The following is a 15,999-nucleotide window of genomic DNA, read 5'->3' on the forward strand; positions in this document are numbered from 1 at the left end:
CTAAGTGCCATCTCCTGTTTAATGTGACATGTAAAGGAGGGACCAACTCTCTTGAGCATGAGGGAGGGTTTTTAAGGGAAGCGCCTCCTTTCCATATTACATCTCTGAAGGATGGAGAGCTATCAGTCTCAAATATCCAATACAGATCTTTAGGGAACATAGATATTCTGTTAGCTATCAGCTGAATTTCCCAAGGTTGGAAGGGAATAGAAATGAGTAACTGTTCAGAAGAATACCACCTGTTGTTGTTCACATCCCATAGATCAGACCAGGTCCTAATACCTTTCTCATGAACTCTTCTGGCTGTTCTAACCTGGGGTGGGGGAAGCATAGGAATAGGTGGCTTGGACCACCAGATGGATTCTTCTTTTCTGATGGTTTGATCCTTTCTATTATCATTTCTGAAATGAAGCAAATGTCTCCATCTGTTCCAAGCCTGCCAAAGGGACTTGAGAAGGAGGGACCCCATAGGAGTGACTTCAGCTGGGCCAAAAAAGATGGTAACCCAAGGGAGATTGGCCCACTGTTTGTGTTCTTTGAGATAAAACTGATTCAGCTTCCTAAACAGAAGGAAAGCCCCCAGTCAGCAGAGGGCTGGTCCAACACTCTGATTATAACTTTGATAGCAAGTTTGTCTGCCCACCCTCTTAAATCTCTATTCTTAGGGAGGATGCAGATTTCCCATTTCACCTTAGCAGCACCCTTCTTGTTAGGATCTCCATACCACAAAAAATTCCTACATATCTTGACCACTTCTTTCAAATGGCAATCTGGGGGTCTCCAACAGCTGAGAAAGAATAGAAGGTAGGCAGAGATGAAGTGGTTGAGAACAAACACTCTGCCTGCAATATTGGCCTGATATCCCAGCCATCTGTTCAGCTTTCCTTTAAATCTCTCCAGCACCCATTCCCATCTCTGCTTCATAGTAATGCCAAAGCCCATAGGGATGCCTAGTAGCCTAAAGGGCTGTCCTTCTGGAATAATAGTGCATCCCTGACTTGCCATCCATTCAGGAATGGGGGAGATGAAGGACCTGACTCTAGTTTTATGGTGGTTGATCTTGGAGCCTGAGGCAGAGCAAAAAATACCCAATGCCTTCCAAAAGTTCTTCAGGGAGCTTTCTTCGTTTTTCAGCAGAGCATTTGTGTCATCAGCAAACTGAGATAGGCAAAGCTGTTTGGAGGAGTTGGGGAGGTTGATTCCCTTTATCAATTGTCTTTCCATACACCCTTTGATTAAGCAGTTAAAGCCATCTCCTGCTATGGCAAATAGCAGTGGGGCTAGGGGGCATCCTTGCCTGACTGACCTATTCAAACTGAAGGCTTCAGAAAGCATGCCATTGATGGCAACTTTAGCATGTGCATTTCCCAGCAAGGTCTGGATAAAACCCACCAAGTTCTCCCCAAATCCCATGTGGGAAAGGCTTTCCAAAATGAAGGACCATTCCAGTCTATCATAAGCTTTGTCATAATCCACTTTGACAAACACAAAGTCTTGTTCAGTCTCCTCAGCATGTTCAATCCCTTCCCAAAGTACAATTACTGCTTCAAGAATCCTCCTCCCTTTAATGAACCCTTTCTGCTCTTCACTAATCCACTTGGAGAGGTGGCTGGAAATTCTGTTGGCAACAGCTTTGGCAAAAATCTTGTAGCAAGTGTTCAGCATAGTAAGTGGCCTCCAATTTCCCAGCTCATCCTTTGGACCTCTTTTATGAATCAGCTTAATAACTCCTGTGTTTATAAGGTTAGGAAGCGCCTTGTAATTCACAGATTCTTCCCACACTTTCAGTAGGCAGGGAGTCACCTGGAAAAATTCAGCACAGGTAGTCCATCCAAGCCGGGGGTTTTATTGGGCTTCAACTGTTCATCAATAGCTGCATACAGGTCAGCCTGACTAATCGGAGAATCAATCAAGGGAACAGCCTCAGCTGGGATGACTTTATTCCTAACCTCCCAGATTAGATCCCTATTGGCTCTTACTTCTGCTGTAACTTCTTCTTTTGGGCTGAAGAGAGCTTCAAAGTGTTTTTTTACAAACTCCAAATTGTGGGTGTCTGATTCAGCTGGACCATTTTCAGTCAACAATCTTGGCATGAGTTCCTTGACATTCTTCTTCCTCAGGAGTTTGAACATCTCCTTTGAGGGCCTGTCTACTTTCCTAGCCCACCACTCTTTAAAAAAGAGAGTTGAGTGCTGGAAGGCCAACTCTTCTTCCACCCTTAGCTGACTTCTAAGGACCAGAATCTGATTTTGAATATCCAAAGAAGTAGAATGGCTTGCTCTTTCTTTTCCTTTCTCATTCTAGTCACAGACTTTCTAGTAAGGATGAGAAACTGCTGCGTTTTCCTAACAGCTGAATTCCAACACTTTGCAGGAGAACCTTTCTGGCCAAAAGAGTTTGACCATATGTCTGCAACCTCTTTCCTAACTTCAGGTTTAGTGAACAGATCTCGGTCAGTGTGAAACCAATTGTTTCTGATCTTACTAGCTTTATCATCCAGGACAGTTAGTAAGGGGTAATGGTCACAAATGCAGGAGGTATACTTTGGTTTAGATTTCACCCTGTTGAATTGATTGGCTACTTGAAGAGAGATATAGCACCTATCGAGTCTTTTGCCTTTCTTGCAAGAACATCTCTGCTGTAATTCTGCCAGGTAAACTCTCCTTCAATTCCAGCATCCCATAGGTCATGGTAATCTTTGCAAGCTTCCCAGCTAGTCTTCTCCTGACCCTGTACGACCTGTCCCTGCCTGAGAAATCTATCATCCAGAGATTCAACCATCTTGATATCTCCCAGCAAGATAAGGGGTCCTGGAGTTGCAGTCAGTTCTTCCCAAATTTTTGCCCTATTAACAGAGCAACCTCCTGCATACACTGAGACAAGAGTGCAATTGAAAGGGGGAGGCAGGGGGATGGCACACCAAAACTGGGAAGTGATGGCTAGGTGTAGACATGAGGCTAGCTCCCTTTTTAGGCCTATGGCAGTGCCACTAGAGCCCCTCTTATGTGTTGAATGGATCCAGATAAAATCTAGATGAATTTCCTTTAGCTTCCTTTGGAGGTCATCACCAACCACCTTTATTTCTTGCAAAGCACAGACATCTACAGGATTCTCCTTGATCCACCTGTTTAATTTTTTGGTTTTAAAGGGGTCAGTAATCCCCTTAACATTCCAAGACAGCACTCTCATCGGTTAACCTTTTTCTTTCCTTTACCGTGGTGATCTTTGGAAGGGGTTCTGGCCACTGCCGAATGGGAGCGTTTATTGTCCTTTTGGATTTCCATTGGAGCTATAGACAGGTTGGGATTCACTTCCTGCAAGGGGGGTTGAGAGGCTTGGTTAAGATCAATGGAGTTATCCCTAATAACCAGCTGTAGAGAGTTGCCCTTCTCATTACTCTCTTTCAGCTTATCAGGAGGAGTGGCTGCAATTTCTTCCCTGTCCGACTCAGATCCTGGGTCATCTGAGTCCTCTGAATCCACCCACTCTGGTAGGTCTGCCAAAAGAGCAAAGCGGTTAGGGTTCTTACCTCTTGCTTTGTTATTCTTAGATGTCTCACCCTTCTTGTCTGTGGTGCCCGTAGATTGTCCAGTGGAAGGAGGAGTAGGCTGGCGATTCTCATTAGACTTGGTCTGGGAATCGATAGGGGCTTGAGCCTGCTGTTGTTTCGGCTGAGCTGGGGGGAATTTTACAGGACACTCTCTGACAAAATGGCCTGCCATCCCACAATGGAAGCAGGCGTTGGGAAGGTATTTGTAAACTAAAGGTTGTTCACAGGTCTCACCATCATCTGTAGCAATGATAATCGAATCTGGCAGGGGTTTAGAAAGGTTCAACTCTATTAGCATTTGAGGATGCCAAGAAGGATTGAAGTCTCTCTGGGGCTTGCCACCCACGACCTTACCCAGCTGCTCTCCAATAGGCCTGAGGTGATGATGAAAATGAAGGGGCAGGTTAGGGAGTTCAACCCATACTGGGTAGTTTTCACTGGCAGACTTCTCAGGACTGAAGTCCTTACTCCACTTGAACAAGCATAGGGGGGAGGTACGAATGACCCAGTGTCCCATGCTTAGAACCTCAAAAGCCATTTCAGGGGTCTTAAACATGAAAAGGTAGTGGTTTTTAGGAAGAGCCTGAATGGCTTCTACAATACAGCCCCTACTACCCCACTGTTGTTTGACCCAGGATTTCAACAACTCCACTGGGGGCCGAGGGCCCGCAATCAGACCTAAAAGAGCTCGGGTCTCTAAGTCCTTTTCAATTTTCCTCACCTGGCTAGCAGGAAGAATCACCAGTGGTTTACCTGAATAAGAGTGTCCCTGCGCTGCTCCATCAGCTTTTTGGCGGTTGCTGCAGAAAACCTCCGGGGTAGAGTCTAGCGATTTCCCTGCGAAGCCTTCTTGAGTAGGGCTCGAATGCGCGCCTGGTGTCTGATTGAAAGGGTTCGCTGGAAAGGCATTATCTGCAGCCTTGCTTTCCAGCGCTTCCTGTACTTGAGAGGCCACCTCTCTTGGCAAAGACCGTAAAATGTGCTGGGTGAAAAGGGCAGCCGGTCCGGCATTGAAAGGGGGAGAAAGGTTCTGGTCCAGTAGAGCTCGATGGGGGAGAGGGTTTGTGGGATGCCACGCATTGTCTTGATTAGGGGGGGAGAGGAGAGAACGATGAGGTGTTACCCCTCCTGTTCTAGGAGGGGTGAGGGACGAGGAAGACATGACCTAACAGCTCACCATGGCTACGCTCACTCAGATGATCATGCTTCTTCCCCAAGTGGCTCGTACTTTCTACTTTCAATCCTTTCTAGTTGGAAAATACTTTTTGGTGGGATGCTTGAGCCTTGATAATTTATTGTTCCACCAATCCATCCTTAGTTAAAAGGGGGTTGCCCAACGTGTGAACGTCTGAAGCCTTCAACGTCCGTTGATTGGGGGATTCAAGTACTCTAGGGTGGCAAAAGAATGCACGAAAGCGAGGCGTGCAGGGCGGGCCTAAAAGTGATAAATGCTTTTCTGGGGTGCGGGGCGGGAAAGAAATGTTCGCGAAATCAACGGCGCGGCGCCTGCTGCCGCGGGTTAGCCTGCGCCGTCCCGCGGCGGGGCCATGCCCACGTAACAAAATTTTATGGGCCCCACTAACGTGTCGGAGAAACTCCGTCAGCCAGTGAACATGGGTCTGGGGACCACATCCCTGCCAACTAGGATAGGGTCCGGCATCGCTGTCGGACCACTATTCTGCGGACGTGGTGGGACTTTCAAAATAAATCAAAGTTCAAAACTCGCTCCCCGGGGTCCACGTCATCCGTCTCACATGAGCATGTGGCTTGCGATAAATTGAACACTTTTCGGATGCATGCAGGGGTCACGGGGTGACGGGTCTACCAGCATGAGCATGTGGCTTGCGATAAAAGGGTTTCCAATTCTCATCATTCCCTGTCAACCTCATGTGCACCCATTTGAATAATACCCTCGTGGAGCCAGCGTGTCACCCAATACAGCCGTGCCTCCTGCTGCTCGTCCTGTTTTCGCCTGACAAAGCTGTTGAGGGTTCATAACTGATAGCCCTAAGTTCTAACTTCTAACCTCCCTTTTTTTAAATTCCGGTTAACGAATATTTAAAATCCGAAATAGCAACCTTTTTCCAACGACATACATTTATAATTTCTAACCCACAAAGCCTACCTTCAAAACTTGATACACAATATGTTTCAAGGTTGTAAGCGCTACCAACTCTCAACTTCCAACAACCTATTACTCCACTTTCAACAACTTACTCTTTTTGTACTCCTCGTTTATTTGATCTTTTTAATATAGTTCGCCCTTTTTTTTAAAAAAAACTTGGTCGACACTAATGTTTAACTCCTCTTGCAAAAAAGGTGTAAGGTTTAGCTCCCCTTGCAAAAAAGGTGGGTGAAGTATTTTGTAACTATGTCAAAATTAGCATAATTACAAATCTCTTTGCAAACTTGGTAAGGCAATTGGCACTAGTTGGTGAAACTTGAATCATGATGCAAGCTTTACAATGTGGAAAGAGCAGTATTGCATTTAATGTATTCAAATGCCTAAAGGCCTAGTTAACTATGCTATGGGTATAGCTTTGGAAACTAGTTGAATAACTAAATCAAGTACTTATATTATTTAAAAATAAATAAATCATAAAAACTCTCACCCCTTTTATAGAGTAAGAAAGAGGCCCTTCCCACGTGATTATGGGAAGGTCGAAGTAAATTACACCAAGTAGAAGTGTAAATTGGTGAAGTACAAACTAGGGTAATCTCCATCCTTTCCCTTAATCATTATAATCACTTCTATACTAGTTGGCCATTGATTGTTACCTATGCAACAATCAAATTTTTTAACTAAACATTGGTCATCTCAAGATTGGTGGAGGCATCGGCTAAGGTGGTTTAATAATACTGCCTTCTTGAGTCTCAACTATACCTCTTTTAATTATAGTGTGTAGTTTTCCTTGGATGTTTCAGAATTGCATGCCATGTTTTGTTAAGTGTATGTGGGGTGTTCAAAAGACATATTAAACTAGGTCAATCTCTACTTTAATGACCCATGGGAAAAATATATAAGAAATTAACAAAGAACATAATTACATATTGTGACCATTAGCTTTGGGCTATTCCCAAAAGTAAGGCGATTTTTACACCACCCAACTAACTAAGCCTTGTAATGTGTCATAATCATTTGAAAACTGCCACATTTGAAAAAGCCTTGCAAAACATGGCCATCTCTCATTGTGCTAGTGTAAGCAACATGGCATGCACATGTAATAAAAAGGTAGTTCATTGAATGCTCATGGCATAGTTCTCGAGGCACAAGCAAGGCCTCTAAGGACATGTTCACATAGGAAATGCAACATGCTCCATATTATGCCTTTAGGCCTCCTATGAGGTCTCCTTGTGCAAGAAGAAGGGGGGGGGAGGTGAGAAAAGCTCCGAAGGCTTCATGCTTACATTGTTCTCAGTACACTATCAGATTGCACCTTTTCAAGACTTGGAATGCCTTCATCCAATCAAATTACAATGTTTTGAGTTCTACAACCTTTAAAACATCCTCACCGAAACGTCTTCTTGTTGAATGTTGACTTCCACTTGATATGCAAACTTTTAGGTGGATCTTCTAGCTCCAAAGCACGATACAGATGCTCTAAACAACCTACATGAATATGCTATAACACCCCTGGCATAATGTTTATTAATGAAATAATGATTAAGGACAAGAATGTTGCTATACTCTCGTTCTCCCTTTAGTGGTGTGATTATGTACATCATACATGCAAAAAATAATAAAAAAATAAATAAATAATCTAAATTTCTAGTAAGGCTGGCACTTTGATTATGAATGTGAACAACCACGATTGTTCAATATGTAAGCCAAAGAACATATCAGCTACAATTATACTTACAATAGCTTAGTTTGAGGTGTACAAAGGTCTCATATACAATCTTAATGAAGTTGCTTGTTCATGCAACGCATTCCTCTTAGTTTTTTGAATGACATTTATGGAGTAATGCTTGAATATTAAGTTAATAAGTGCAAACTAAATTAAAGGTGGCGAAGAGTTATGAATGTGATACCGCCTTTTTTTAAAGTCCTCATTCCAAATCTTATTCTTTTATGAGATGTACTCCTTTTTTCTTTGATGATAATCTCCATGGCTAGTTTATGGGGTGTTCATTGTGTGGCCTTTTGGTTTTCTAAGTTTCTATATGGTAACATATTTTCATACTTACACGCGATCTTTTGGTTTTCTAAGTTTCTACATGGTAACATAGTTTCATACATACTCGTGGCCATACAAAAGTGGAGTTCTGCATGCCAACATAGTTTCATACATACTCGTGGCCATTAAAAAGTGGAGTCCTACAAAATATGACTTGATTGATATGAAAAAAACATTTGAAGAACGAAGCTTTACGTAAAGAATTATGAAGCAAATTGAGTTATGTATTTGGGAAGTACAAAACATTAAAAAATAGTACTAAATGCACATTAGAGTAATAAATGGAAATTTTCAAAAAAAGGCATACATAAATGGAGAACTATGCATACAATTCACAAGATTTATTATGTAGAGTACTCAATACGATTGTTAATATAAACGATGCTCACTTCCTAATTAATAGAGAGGACATATTTTGCAAAATATTATTTCCCATTCTAGATGTGTGCAAGGAGGTTTACATCAGAGAATTTATTTTAGAAAAAATCAAGAGTGAATGTGTTCCTATAAACGTGTGTAAAGTTTCGCTTCATTAATGTTCTTGTAAGGACATGTTTTATGCATGTGCCAAAGGGATTCTTTTTAAATATAATGTTACTATTCACAAGAAGATGTATTTTGAAACAAGAATCTGCTTACATAAGAGATTTTAGCACCAAAGCAAACTTGTGACGCCTATGTGCCCCTTCTTAGAAGTGTCTTACCAAGCAAAACCTTAAAAGGCATACAATTATTGACATACCTTATTGGTTCTATCTATTCGTACCTTGATAACTCTTAGAATTGCCTTGCCAAGCAAGGACTTGAAAAAGGAACAAATTATGCACCTATATGTTAGCCCTAGCCTACCGACTCTATCTATTTATACCTTGATAACTTCTGGAAGTGCCTTCCAAGTAAGAAAAAGGAACAAATTATGCACCTAAATGTTAGCCCTAGCTTGTTTCTTACATATTTTGTAGATGTGCCTTGCTAAACAAGGCCCTAAAAAAGCCACAAAATTATGCAAATAACTAAGTGTATTGTTTCTTAATGGCTTTGAAAAACTCCTCCCTAAAGAGAGGGGAATGAAGTCATGCATGTATGATTTACACTCAAAAAATCTAGTTTGAAAATGTCACAAACGTGAATATATGAGAATGAGAAGCTTTGAAGATATATAACGTTATAAGTGAATTGAAGTATTTTAAAAATTTGACGTCATGGTAGACGTAAAACACACAATTAATTTTCTAGCTTCTATATGGATGTCATTTGCAAGCTCACTCACAAGTCATTTTACCAAGGCATATCCAAAAGATGCTAGTCATATGGGTAATGGAAGGAGCTATGGTTGACTTACGTGCACTTGCACTGTAAAAAGACATGACTATCTTGTACTAAAGCAAGAGGTTAGGTGAGAAGAAAGTTGCTTTCAAGAAGAAAACTTTTGATAGTCATATCTTGTTCTTGAAATTTGGTTGTTGTTGAGGCACTTTCAATCTAAAATCTAATTATTTACATTATCTAAAAAGATGTATAAAGATAAACTAGGATTGAGGAAGTTTGTCCAAACATACACAACTCCTCTCCTTAATGACTTGGATAAAAAGTGTGAAAGCCCTTTCAAATGTATGTTGTTTGAAAGATGTATGCAAGTGGTTTTTCAAGAATACCAAGGAAAAACAATGTGTATGAAAACTCCAAAAACAACCTCTGAAACATGTGTGTAGGAAATATATGTGGTGAGAGTGAGAGGGGTGGTATATTTGAGAGGTAAAATAATGAGGAGTGTGGCAAGTTCTATAATTTTATAATGTCTTGATTTCAAGAGAAAGGCTTTGCACCCTTAAATTGGTTGAATGATCCTTTGAACTCCAAAATATGTGTGGTGAGAGTGAGAGGGGTGGTATATTTGAGAGGTAAAATAATGAGGAGTGTGGCAAGTTCTATAATTTTATAATGTCTTGATTTCAAGAGAAAGACTTTGCTCCCTTAAATTGGTTGAATGATCCTTGGAACTCCAAAAACATGTTTCATAACTTGTGCTGCAAGGTTCCTTTCCTTAAAGTTCAAATGCGTCCAAGTGGGCTTTGGTTGCCTTTCAACTTTCAACTCTATGAACTTTGAAGCAACACTCCAAGCGAATACCCTTCTTGGCGACTAGCAACTCGAACCGTTTTTAACCAGTTTTGGCATTAAACTTGCCAAGGTCTTGCTCATCTTGTATAGGACTAGTTTCCATGGTGGCTGTGGTTCTGGTGTGGCGCCAACCTTTCAACCACTTGCAACTAGGAGAACAATTTTGTGAGTGTCAAGCTAGCTTTTGTTTTCAGCAACCAAATGTGCATGTTGAATTTCAATCGCAAACTTCAGCAGATAGGTTGAGTTTATTGTTGAGTTCGCAAACCATGGGTTTTCCAAAAAAGGGAAAAAAACCAAAGGCCCAAGCATTTAAAACACAAGAAGCTCTCCTAATATAATATAAAATCGCCCCTTTTAAAAAAACTCCAAAAGCTAAAGTTATCAAGATCTTTTTTTCTACATTTTCTCCTTCTCTCTTGCTTAATTCAAGAAACCAACACCAATGGAAGTCCGTAAAACTGTTGCCCAAAACGAAGGTGGTTCCCAACCACTTTGCAATTGGTTGAAAACTAGAGGTGTGTGTGTGAACAGGCCCCAAGGCAAAGGGCACACCGCACCAACCACTTGGCAATTGTTTGAAAATTATTGGTAGTGTGTGAACATGCCCCAAGGCAAAGGGCAAAACCTCAAGGCAAGGAGTGTGGGAAATTGGGGAGAAATAGTTTGTAACTTTGTTGGGAGAAAGCCCGTGGTGGGAGTGTTACTTTGGAGAGAGTGGGTGGGGTTTATTTTAACCATAGTTTTACTAAAAAGAGTTAATGGTTAATCATTTGGGTAGAATAATAGTACGTTGTCCACCAGCTTTGATAGGATCCTAGCGCTTTCTTGGGCTTTCCTTCCCTTTGACCAACTAGTATATAGTTTCTTTCAACCTAGGGACCCCTAACCTCGTTGCTTATATATGTTTTCTCTGCTTGCTTGCAATGTATATACGCCTTGCCCACATGGGACCTTAGCTTCTGCTTGTATATATAAGGGGAGAGAGAGAGAGGGAGAGAGAGAGAACGCCATTGAACGTGTGCATTGCAGCATCGGTGATTGGCACACACATCACACACGCGCACGCACACACTCTTACACGAGTGAGACTTCCTCATATACTGTTCTCACAGTGGGGCGTGTTGGTTGTCATTAATGGGCGAATGCTGATTGCTTGTGATAGCCGAGCTGAAGCTTTTATAGCACCATCTTCCTTGTCACAGATTTCTTCTCCTCAATAAATGCTGTGATTTGCCCAAATGTAAGGCACTGTTCTAGCTCTGGGTTCTCTTCTTGGATTGCACGAGAATGAGGTAGAGACTTTCCTCAACCTGATTCTGGTTCTAATTTTTGTGTCTTTCCAAAAATGGAAGGTTTTCGAAGCTTTACTCCTATGGGGAAGGCATGGAGTGAGAGAGATGAAGAGTTTCCCCATATTGTGCTAACCTTTTTATGTGATGTGCAGAGATAGATAGCATATGTGGTAGCAGAACCACACATTGGGCTTCTTTTAGGGGAGACCAAGATGCTTCGCAACTCCAAGATGCAGCTTTCTCCACACAAGAAGGTGCAGCACTGGGAGAATCAAAACCAATTCTTGCAAGCCCGCCATGGCCACAAGAAGGACCCCATACCCGAGACCATCCTGGTTGGGTTGCGTCGCGACGAGGATTGTTTTGAGCTTCTCTCATGGGCAATCAATGTTGCTGCAAGACCCGGGGATGTTGTCATTGCCTTTCACTTGAACCATACTGGTCAGTTAACCCATCCTTTTGCTCACTAATCCTTAATTAAGCTCCATTTCTACTCTCAATCAAGGCTTTCTTCATGTACCTAGTGTTGAACAATCTTCTCTCATACTCTTAATTATGTCTCCTCCCTAACTATGCATACATTTCAAGGTCTTCGAGTCACTTGCCGATTGCCTTTCCTTAGCCTATAATGAGGCTCTCATGCTGTTGATGTTTTGCTCCATACTCACTAATCTCACACTCAAATTGCCCCTTTCAAGGTCTCACGCATTGACGGCCTGTTATTTCATGCAGGTGCCAAGGTTGAGAACTTGATCGGTAAACTTCAAACAGAGACCTCTCTTGATCATGAAGCTGCAAGCACGCAACTTAAGGCATTGAAAAACCTGTGTGAAGTAAAGCAGGTAAGAGAAGAGTTGTTTAAGTGGCTAGATGAGAAAAGGTTTTGCTTTTCGGGTATATATCATGAGCGTTGACAAGTGAGTTTGCCTTGGGCTTTATGTCAGGTACAATTAGATGTTAGATTTGCGTTAGGTGGCAATGAGGAGGTTGAGCTCATCGAAGAGGCCTCATCTGTGCTTGCTACCATGCTTGTAGTAAGCCCATCAAATCGCTATGTACTGCGGTAAGGCTAGAGGAGGGAGGTCCATTCCATAGTAACAATTGCAATGCTTATTTTGCATGGAAGGACATGTACTCATGGATGGCCGTGTTAACTCAGGAACTCACAGAAAAGGGGAAGCTCTCTGGTGCGGAGGGCACCGGCAGGGTGCTCTGTCGTGATTGTGAAAGGCTACAAGGTGCTCTTCTACAAGGAGAATGCTTCTAAGGATGCAAAGGACAACAGCTCTACTTTCTCTGAAGGTGTGGACAGAAGAATGGTTTCCATAAGTAGAATTAGCTTATTTTTTCAAACCTTCATGCTCTAAATATCCTTTCTGATGTACAGAATCACAATATGGAACCCCTATTTGGAGAAGCAAGGGTACATACGAACCCATTGGCTCATTACAAAGGCAGTTCTCATGCAGATCAAGCCCATTGTGGGGACGAGAGGAGGAAGACAATTCTGATCTAGATACTAAGATTGTAACAGGTAACAGAATATGGCCAGTTTACATAGGGGAAGGTTCTCCAAGAGGAGTTCTTGACAGTCTTGGGTTGTCGTCGGAGTCAGATGTGAGCTCGCCTTCAAGCAGCTACAGTAGCTTAACTCATTCTCTCTCTCGAAAAGGCCTCTTGTCTTGTGTCTCCCCACAGGATGATGGCGACGTTCTCTCTAAAGATAGATCACATAATTGTTTAAATCTTTGGAAAAATGGCTCAATCCGAAGGTCGTCGACCTTCCCTCCAACTAGTCGCCTGAAGAAGTTTTCTGGTCCTCTGGATTGCACATCAATGAGGAGCTCTTTCAAATCATATGTTAATACTCTATGGAGCACAGATAGCATGAGCCATGATCCATCTACACCAACATCAGATGTGCAACAGAATTGGAGATGCTTCTCTTTTGAAGAGCTTGCTTTTGCAACCAATGACTTCAACCGAGGTTAACCTTTATTCTTATGTTGTTCTAGATCGATTCTGAGGGTCCTTACACACATCTCGTCGACCCATCTGGGGGGCAGGGGTTGGGCTGGGGAGATCCACGAGGGGATGGGCAAGCAAGATCTCCCCTTGTTTGGGGGGGGGGATTATGTCTGTAAAGACCCTGGATTGTTTGAGTTTGTGGCTGTTTGGAGACACTTCTCATGAGGTTTGATGTATGAATGTCGCAGACAATATGGTGGGAAAGGGTGGTCATGCTGAGGTTTACAAGGGGATGCTACTCGATGGTCGGCTCGTCGCGATAAAGCGGCTGACGAAAGGTGGCTCAGAAGAAATCAAGGAACAAGACTTCCTCACGGAGCTCGGGATTATTGGTCACGTGTCTCATCCTAACACCACTCCTCTGGTTGGGTTTTGTGTGGAGGAGGGATTACATCTCATATTTGACTTCTCTTCACATGGGAGTCTTGCAACAATGTTACATGGTATATGACCACACCATATTCATGTGTTGTGTCTCCAACCCTTTTTGGACCATGCAATGACCTGAGTTTGATGATGTTTTTAGGTGTAAACACTCCCGTGTTAGACTGGTCTGTAAGATACAAAGTGGCTGTTGGCACTGCTCGTGGTCTCCACTACCTTCACACTGCCTGTCCGCGGCGCATTATTCACAGAGATATCAAGGCTTCAAACATCTTGTTGGGTCCTGACTTTGAGCCACAGGTAGATTGTTACTCTGAAGTTTAGATTGTAAATGTCTGCTGCTAGATTGTATTGTGTGCAGCTAGCTTACAAGTCAGCCTTTGGAATATGCAGATTACAGATTTTGGGCTGGCCAAATGGCTTCCTGAGCAATGGACTCAATTAAGTGTTTTTCCTGTTGAGGGAACTTTTGGGTGAGTACATATGCTTGTCCCCTAGGGCCTAACGTGCGCACAGCGCATGTAGACAGAGACAGAGAGAGAGAGAGAGAGAGAGAGAGAGAGAGAGAGAGATGTGCACACTCTTGCATGCGCATGCGCATGCGCACCCACAGACATGCACACTCTTGCACCTGCATGCACTCACCCATGTGCACATGCTCAGTTAGATTCCCATAGACAACTGCTTGTATACATATATACACCCTCTTGCACACGCCCATGTGCACATGCTCAGTTAGATTCCCATAGACAACTGCTTGTATACATATATACACCCTCTTGCACACGCCCATGTACCCTCATGGACTTGTGTCCACAGACTTACATATGGTCACATTCATTGCCCCATTAGCCTGTGTATATGTACGCTGGCAAATAGAAGTAGGCTGTCTAGTCCAGATTTTATGAGCTTTGCTGCCCTAGCTTAACCAATCTTGATGGTCTGCCTTGCAGTTACCTTGCCCCCGAGTATTTCATGCATGGTATCATACATGAGAAAACCGACGTGTTTGCATTTGGTGTTCTTCTACTTGAACTCATTACTGGGCGGCTGCCCATTGACAGTTCTCAACAGAGCCTTGTTATATGGGTAAACATACAAAAACCCCAACTTAAAAGTACGTTGTTCTGTTGTTCTTGTGGGCTCTATGGATGATTCTTTGCACAAGCAGAATGTGAATGTGTTGTGTGGGTTTTGAACAGGCAAAACCTTTGCTTGAATCTTCGAGAATAGAGGACCTGGCAGACCCAAGGCTGGCTGGAGCATATGATCCTCAGGAGATGCAGACCATGGTCATGGCAGCTGCTCTGTGCGTACAATCCTCTGCTATTTGCAGGCCTTTCATGGGTCAGGTGAGCTTTTATTTGATGAATAATCAATTGCTTATGATGGTATTTGATAGGGATTCCTTGGTGTGTAAACACCTCAACCCCTCACATTCATGCACCAGGCGGGCTGTTCTTTTGTGAATATGCCATAGTGAGCTCTGATTTTTTCCACTGGTTTTACAGGTACTGGAGCTGCTCACTAATGAGCACTTTGAGTCCCATAGCATGCCCCTTTCGCAATCAGACTATTATCAAGATTCAAGTGAAGAATACAGCTCAAGTAATTATCTTAGTGATCTAAGCCGCCATCGTGAGATCGCCCTCCAATTTTAGGGTGCACTTTTTCACCTCAAGATGGGCTCCAATAGACCACTTTGTATCATAGATCATCAACCCTCTTTTGAGTGTGAGCCATTTTGCCCTTTGTTTCTTGGAGTGCAAGAAGTAGGAAGGGCTAACAAAGATAAATAAGGTTACACATTAGGAGGGGGAAGGGCCATGCAGGCATATTAGTGGTAAGAGATGTTTTGTACAAATCATATTGGCATTTCACTACTAGGCAAGGAAGTATGAGGGATAGGATTATTATTTTGATTGATACCATTATTGTATTAGCATACCTGTTCAGCTCCATTGCCAAGTGGTTTGTGTTGTGAAGGAAACCAATGCTAATGTTCGCATCCAATGAAGTGAGCAAGAGTACGAGGGCTTGAGAGGCTACCTACCCAACTTACCCAAAAATTTCCATTGTATTTTTATTAGAACTTGTGGAGTAATGAGAAGCAAGTTTATTTTATACCCTTGGGACTACGCTGTGTTGCATCTAGCAACATTCAGTAGAATTATTCATGTAATGCATGCAAAAAGCCAACATGGCCTATATGCATCTTTTAGTGTGCAATCAACATAACTTAATCAACAGAGCTATTCGCTTGACCTAATGCGTAAACTTGACATGTGGTTTAAGAGAGTTCTCGTCACGAATTGAGGTGCCACACCGGAATGGTCTGTGCAGCCAACATAGAAACAACATATATAATGCGCCCACGGTCACAAATACAGACACTTGAGATCATTCACGTGAATCACCTGCATGTTGTGCGGCAGCACCAACC

General features: G+C 42.6%; 1 protein-coding gene and 1 pseudogene across 1 annotated transcript; one reads left to right on the forward strand and one right to left on the reverse strand.

Moving 5' to 3' along the window:
• Positions 1 to 1,799: 1,799 nt before the first annotated feature.
• Positions 1,800 to 4,412, reverse strand: LOC147628229 (uncharacterized; annotated as a pseudogene).
• Positions 4,413 to 10,782: 6,370 nt separating this feature from the next.
• LOC147628230 (receptor-like cytosolic serine/threonine-protein kinase RBK2) lies at positions 10,783 to 15,680 on the forward strand. Its single transcript, XM_086813296.1, has 12 exons — positions 10,783 to 11,144; positions 11,297 to 11,585; positions 11,877 to 11,986; positions 12,089 to 12,207; positions 12,304 to 12,446; positions 12,532 to 13,131; positions 13,361 to 13,615; positions 13,699 to 13,856; positions 13,950 to 14,029; positions 14,510 to 14,645; positions 14,759 to 14,908; positions 15,068 to 15,680. Exons 2-12 carry the CDS (start codon positions 11,357 to 11,359, stop codon positions 15,215 to 15,217), a joined length of 2,130 nt encoding a protein of 709 aa, XP_086669422.1. The 5' UTR covers positions 10,783 to 11,144; positions 11,297 to 11,356; the 3' UTR covers positions 15,218 to 15,680.
• Positions 15,681 to 15,999: the final 319 nt, after the last annotated feature.

The sequence above is a fragment of the Cibotium barometz genome, chromosome 19 (assembly GCF_041138505.1).
Source record: "Cibotium barometz isolate CiBa-2024 chromosome 19, ASM4113850v1, whole genome shotgun sequence".
Taxonomy (NCBI): Eukaryota; Viridiplantae; Streptophyta; class Polypodiopsida; order Cyatheales; family Cibotiaceae; genus Cibotium; species Cibotium barometz.

What these genes read in the sequence shown, in the direction of transcription:
- LOC147628230 (XM_086813296.1), top strand. Translation starts at nt 11,357, where the DNA reads ATGCTTCGCAACTCCAAGATGCAGCTTTCTCCACACAAGAAGGTGCAG. An exon ending in ACCTGTGTGAAGTAAAGCAG is followed by an intron (nt 11,987 to 12,088) that starts GTAAGAGAAGAG and finishes GCTTTATGTCAG; the next exon opens with GTACAATTAGATGTTAGATT. An exon ending in AACAGAGCCTTGTTATATGG is followed by an intron (nt 14,646 to 14,758) that starts GTAAACATACAA and finishes GGTTTTGAACAG; the next exon opens with GCAAAACCTTTGCTTGAATC.